General features: G+C 55.7%; 1 protein-coding gene across 10 annotated transcripts in view; it reads left to right on the top strand.

The window, feature by feature from the left end:
* Positions 1-3163: 3163 nt before the first annotated feature.
* Positions 3164-6065, top strand: part of LOC125449581 (mitochondrial import receptor subunit TOM40B-like) — a 29063-nt gene continuing 26161 nt past the window's right edge. For all 10 annotated transcript variants that reach the window (XR_009443456.1, XR_009443458.1, XR_009443455.1 and 7 more), the window contains exons 1-2: positions 3164-3415; positions 4237-4304. Coding sequence is in view for 4 of the 10 variants with exons in the window: in XM_048525408.2 (XP_048381365.1) it covers positions 3334-3415; positions 4237-4304 (150 nt within the window). In the remaining 6 variants the exon portion in view is untranslated. The remainder of the gene's footprint in view (positions 3416-4236; positions 4305-6065) is intronic.

Genomic DNA, 6065 nt, shown 5'->3' with positions numbered 1-6065 from the left:
AGTGCCCAGGGATGTGCGGGTTAGGGTGGGTTGGCCGTGCTAAATTGTCCCGTAGTGCCCAGGGATGTGCGGGTTAGGGTGGGTTGGCCGTGCTAAATTGTCCCATAGTGCCCAGGGATGTGCAGGTTAGGGTGGGTTGGCCGTGCTAAATTGACCCATAGTGCCCAGGGATGTGCGGGTTAGGGTGGGTTGGCCGTGCTAAATTGTCCCATAGTGCCCAGGAATGTGCGGGTTAGGGTGGGTTGGCCGTGCTAATTTGTCCCGTAGTGCCCAGGAATGTGCGGGTTAGGGTGGGTTGGCCGTGCTAAATTGTCCCATAGTGTCCAGGGATGTGCAGGTTAGGGTGGGTTGGCCGTGCTAAATTGTCCCATAGTGTCCAGGGATGTGCGGGTTAGGGTGGGTTGGCCGTGCTAAATTGTCCCGTAGTGCCCAGGGATGTGCAGGTTAGGGTGGATTGGCCGTGCTAAATTGTCCCATAGTGTCCAGGGATGTGCGGGTTAGGGTGGGTTGGCCGTGCTAAATTGTCCCATAGTGCCCAGGGATGTGCAGGTTAGGGTGGGTTGGCCGTGCTAAATTGTCCCATAGTGCCCAGGGATGTGCGGGTTAGGGTGGGTTGGCCGTGCTAAATTGTCCCATAGTGCCCAGGGATGTGCAGGTTAGGGTGGGTTGGCCGTGCTAAATTGTCCCATAGTGCCCAGGGATGTGCGGGTTAGGGTGGATTGGCCGTGCTAAATTGTCCCATAGTGCCCAGGGATGTGCGGGTTAGGGTGGGTTGGCCGTGCTAAATTGTCCCATAGTGTCCAGGGATGTGCGGGTTAGGGTGGATTGGCCATGCTAAATTGTCCCATAGTGCCCAGGGATGTGCAGGTTAGGGTGGGTTGGCCGTGCTAAATTGTCCCATAGTGCCCAGGGATGTGCAGGTTAGGGTGGGTTGGCCGTGCTAAATTGTCCCATAGTGCCCAGGGATGTGCAGGTTAGGGTGGGTTGGCCGTGCTAAATTGTCCCATAGTGCCCAGGGATGTGCGGGTTAGGGTGGATTGGCCGTGCTAAATTGTCCCATAGTGCCCAGGGATGTGCGGGTTAGGGTGGGTTGGCCGTGCTAAATTGTCCCATAGTGTCCAGGGATGTGCAGGTTAGGGTGGGTTGGCCGTGCTAAATTGTCCCATAGTGCCCAGGGATGTGCGGGTTAGGGTGGGTTGGCCGTGCTAAATTGTCCCATAGTGCCCAGGGATGTGCGGGTTAGGGTGGATTGGCCGTGCTAAATTGTCCCATAGTGCCCAGGGATGTGCGGGTTAGGGTGGGTTGGCCGTGCTAAATTGTCCCATAGTGCCCAGGGATGTGCGGGTTAGGGTGGATTGGCCGTGCTAAATTGTCCCATAGTGCCCAGGGATGTGCGGGTTAGGGTGGGTTGGCCGTGCTAAATTGTCCCATAGTGCCCAGGGATGTGCGGGTTAGGGTGGGTTGGCTGTGCTAAATTGTCCCGTAGTGCCCAGGGATGTGCGGGTTAGGGTGGGTTGGCCGTGCTAAATTGTCCCATAGTGCCCAGGGATGTGCGGGTTAGGGTGGGTTGGCCGTGCTAAATTGTCCCATAGTGCCCAGGGATGTGCGGGTTAGGGTGGGTTGGCCGTGCTAAATTGTCCCGTAGTGCCCAGGGATGTGCGGGTTAGGGTGGGTTGGCCGTGCTAAATTGTCCCATAGTGCCCAGGGATGTGCGGGTTAGGGTGGGTCGGCCGTGCGAAATTGTCCCATAGTGCCCAGGGATGTGCGGGTTAGGGTGGATTGGCCGTGCTAAATTGTCCCATAGTGCCCAGGGATGTGCGGGTTAGGGTGGGTTGGCCGTGCTAAATTGTCCCATAGTGCCCAGGGATGTGCGGGTTAGGGTGGATTGGCTGTGCTAAATTGTCCCATAGTGCCCAGGGATGTGCGGGTTAGGGTGGATTGGCCGTGCTAAATTGTCCCATAGTGCCCAGGGATGTGCGGGTTAGGGTGGATTGGCCGTGCTAAATTGTCCCATAGTGCCCAGGGATGTGCGGGTTAGGGTGGATTGGCCGTGCTAAATTGTCCCATAGTGCCCAGGGATGTGCGGGTTAGGGTGGGTTGGCCGTGCTAAATTGTCCCATAGTGCCCAGGGATGTGCGGGTTAGGGTGGGTTGGCCGTGCTAAATTGTCCCATAGTGCCCAGGGATGTGCAGGTTAGGGTGGGTTGGCCGTGCTAAATTGTCCCATAGTGTCCAGGGATGTGCAGGTTAGGGTGGGTTGGCCGTGCTAAATTGTCCCGTAGTGCCCAGGGATGTGCAGGTTAGGGTGGGTTGGCCGTGCTAAATTGTCCCGTAGTGCCCAGGGATGTGCGGGTTAGGGTGGATTGGCCGTGCTAAATTGTCCCATAGTGCCCAGGGATGTGCAGGTTAGGGTGGGTTGGCCGTGCTAAATTGTCCCATAGTGCCCAGGGATGTGCGGGTTAGGGTGGGTTGGCCGTGCTAAATTGTCCCATAGTGCCCAGGGATGTGCAGGTTAGGGTGGATTGGCCGTGCTAAATTGTCCCATAGTGCCCAGGGATGTGCGGGTTAGGGTGGGATTGGCCGTGCTAAATTGTCCCGTAGTGTCCCAGGGATGTGCGGGTTAGGGTGGGTTGGCCGTACTAAATTGTCCCGTAGTGTCCCAGGGATGTGGGGGTTAGGGTGGATTGGCCGTGCTAAATTGTCCCGTAGTGTCCCAGGGATGTGCGGGTTAGGGTGGATTGGCCGTGCTAAATTGTCCCATAGTGCCCAGGGATGTGCGGGTTAGGGTGGATTGGCCGTGTTAAATGCGGGTCTGCAGGGCCAGGGGTGGATGGTAGTTGGACGGTCAGTGTGAACATGAATGGGCCGAATGGCCTGTATCCACACTGCCGGGTTTTGAATGATTGTGTGTGTTGGGGGCGGGTCCTCTGTGGGAGCGACCTCACCCGTTGCAGGGATGAGCCTGGGCTTTGGATCCCGGTCTCTCCTTCCAGCGGCATGGGCACTACCGCTGGACCACACCCTCCGCGAGGCTCCGCCCCTCAGCTCAATCCCAGACGTCACTCCGTCTGCGGGAGGGGCGCGCGACGTCATTCCGTCGCTGCGTTCCGTGTCGACGTCACCTCCTCAGCGTGTGTGGGCGTGACCCGTCGGCTGCCTGCTCCCACTGCGCGTGTGCGGGACCAACTCCAAGATGACGGCGCCCGTCGGGGCGGTTTAAAAAGCTGGAAATAGAGAGATCCGGAGAAAGAAAGAGAATTAGGGGGTTTCCTCCGTCTCCAGCGCCCACCTCCATGAGCGGGCACCCCCTCCTCACCCTCTCCGTTCAGGTCCCATGGGCAACCGGGCAGCGGCCGAGCGCCGGCGGCGCCTCCACAATCCCGGCGGCTTCGAGCGGCTACACCGGCGGTGCAAAGGTCAGGGGTCACGCAGGGAAGCTGGTGGTCAAGGGTCACGCAGGGAAGGCGTGGGTCAAGGGTCACGCAGGGAATCTGGTGGTCAAGGGTCACGCACGGAAGACGTGGGTCAAGGGTCATGCAGGGAAGGCGTGGGTCAAGGGTCACGCAGGGAAGGCGTGGGTCAAGGGTCTCGCCGGGAAGCTGGTGGTCAAGGGTCACGCAGGGAAGATGTGGGTCAAGGGTCTCGCCTGGTAGATTGGGGTCAAGGGTCATGCAGGAAAGATGGGGGTCAAGGGGCATGCAGGGATTGTGGGGACCCAGCATGGATGACACCGGGGTCATGCAGAGGGCCCAGGTCAAGTTGGGAAGGGATAGGGTCACAGGGCAAGGGTTGTTGGTTGAGTTAGGGCCATGGTGAGGGCCGGGTTGATGTTAATGGCCAAAGCACAGAGGTCACAGGTGGGCAAGGGTCACAGAGGGGAGGTGCGGTGGCAGGGGCCAAGGGTCATGCAGAGAAGACAGGAATCATGGTGGGGAGCAGGGTCGGGGTCATTGAGTGAGTTAAAGGTCATGGTGAGGGGCAAAGGGTCACAGGAGTAAGGATCACAGGGCAGGAGATTATGGAGAAGGGTGTGGTCCACAGGAGGGGCCAAAGGTCACCACAGAGGGCATTCAGAGTCGGAGGGGACAACAGTTATGGTGAGGGTCACAGGGAATAGGAATTGTTCTGAAAAATCTCAAGGGAAGGAGAGGTGAGGTCATTGGCAGAGGGTTTCCCCCTCTTGGATTGGGCTCTTTTCTGATGTTAACCATGACATTTCCTTCCCTGAACCGGACAGATGTTTTTCCACAACAAATTGAAGGTGTCAAGCTGGTCATCAACAAAAATCTCAGCCAACACTTTCAGGTCAGTATTTGCCAAGCATCTCATTCATTAAATAATCCCAGATAGGGACAACACATGGTTAGATTCACTGTAAAGCTCTCTCTACGCTGTCCTTGCAGACCACCCCAACACTGGGACGCGATCAGGTTATTTTTTAAAATTCATTTTGTGGAATGTAGGTGTCACTGTCTGGGCTCAGCATTTATTGCCCCATCCATAAGACCATAAGACATAGGAGTGGAAGTAAGGCCATTCGGCCCATCAAGTCCACTCCGCCATTTAAATCATGGCTGATGGGCATTTCAACTCCACTTCCCTGCACTCTCCCCGTAGCCCTTGATTCCTTTTGAGATCAAGAATTTTTTGAACTCTGCCTTGAAGGTGTCTAACGTCCCGGCCTCCACTGCACTCCATGGCAATGAATTCCACAAGCCCACCACTCTCTGGCTGAAGAAATATCTCCTTATTTCCATTTTAAATTTACCCCCTCTAATTTTAAGTCTGTGCCCACGTGTCCTAGTCTCCCCACCTAACAGAAACAACTTCCTAGCGTCCACCCCTTCTAAACGATACATTATCTTGTAAGTTTCTATTAGATCTCCCCTCAACCTTCTAAACTCTAATGAGTACAATCCCAGGATCCTTAGCCATTCATCATACATTAAACCTATCATTCCAGGGATCATCCGTGTGAATCTCCGCTGGACATGCTCCAGGGCTAGTATGCCCTTCCTGAGTTGTGGGGCCCAAAATTGGACACAGTATTCTAAATGGGACCTAACTAGAGCTTTATAAAGTCTCAGAAGCCTGATTGCCTTCTTTGAGAAGGTGGGGGGGAAGCTGCCTTCTTGAACTGCTGTAGGCCATGTGCTGTGGGTTGACCCACAATGTCCCCTTAGTGAGGGAATTCCAGGATTCTGACCCAGCAATACCGACGAATGACGATATATTTCCAAGGCAGAATGGTGAATGACTCAGAGGGGAACTTGCAGGGGGTAGGAGTCCCATGTACCTGCTGCCCCTTGTCCTTTTGGATGAAAGTGAGTCGTGGGTTTGGAAGGTGCTGCCTGAGGATCTTTGGTGAATCTCTGCAGAGCATCTTGTAGATGGTACACACTGCTGCGACTGAGCGTCGGTGGGGGGAGGGAGTGGGATGTTTGTGGATGTGGTGCCAATCAAGCGGCTGCTCTGTCCTGGATGGTGTCGAGCTTCTTGAGTGTTGTTGGAGCTGCACCCATCCCGGGGCAAGTGGGGAGTATCCCATCCCACTCCTGCCTTGTGCCTTGTAGATGGTGGGACAGGATTTGGGGGGAGACAGGACTGGAGTTACTCACTGCAGGATTCCCAGCCTCTGACCTGCTCTTGTAGCCGCTGTGTTTATGTGGTGGGTCCAGTTGAGTTTCTGGTCAATGGTAACCCCCAGGATGGTGATAGTGGGGGGGATTCAGTGATGGTAACACCATTGAATGTCAAGGGGCAGTGGTTAGATTGTCTCTTATTGGTGATGGGCACAGCCTGGCATTTGTGTGGCGCGAATGTCACTTGTCAGCCCAAACCTGGATGTTGTGCAGATCTTGTTGCATTCGGACACGGGCTGCTTCAGTATCTGAGGAGTCACGAATGGGGCTGAACATTGCATCAGCAAATATCCCCACTTCTGACCTGATGATGGAGGGAAGGTCATTGAAGCAGCTGAAGATAGTTGGGCCTGGGACACTCCCCTGAGGAACTCCTGCAGAGATGTCCTGGAGCTGAGATGACTGACCTCCCACAAACACCAGC

Source organism: Stegostoma tigrinum, chromosome 46 (genome assembly GCF_030684315.1).
Source record: "Stegostoma tigrinum isolate sSteTig4 chromosome 46, sSteTig4.hap1, whole genome shotgun sequence".
NCBI lineage: Eukaryota > Metazoa > Chordata > Chondrichthyes > Orectolobiformes > Stegostomatidae > Stegostoma > Stegostoma tigrinum.
The sequence above is the reverse complement of the archived record's forward strand: the minus strand, read 5'-3'. Positions and strand labels throughout refer to the sequence as shown.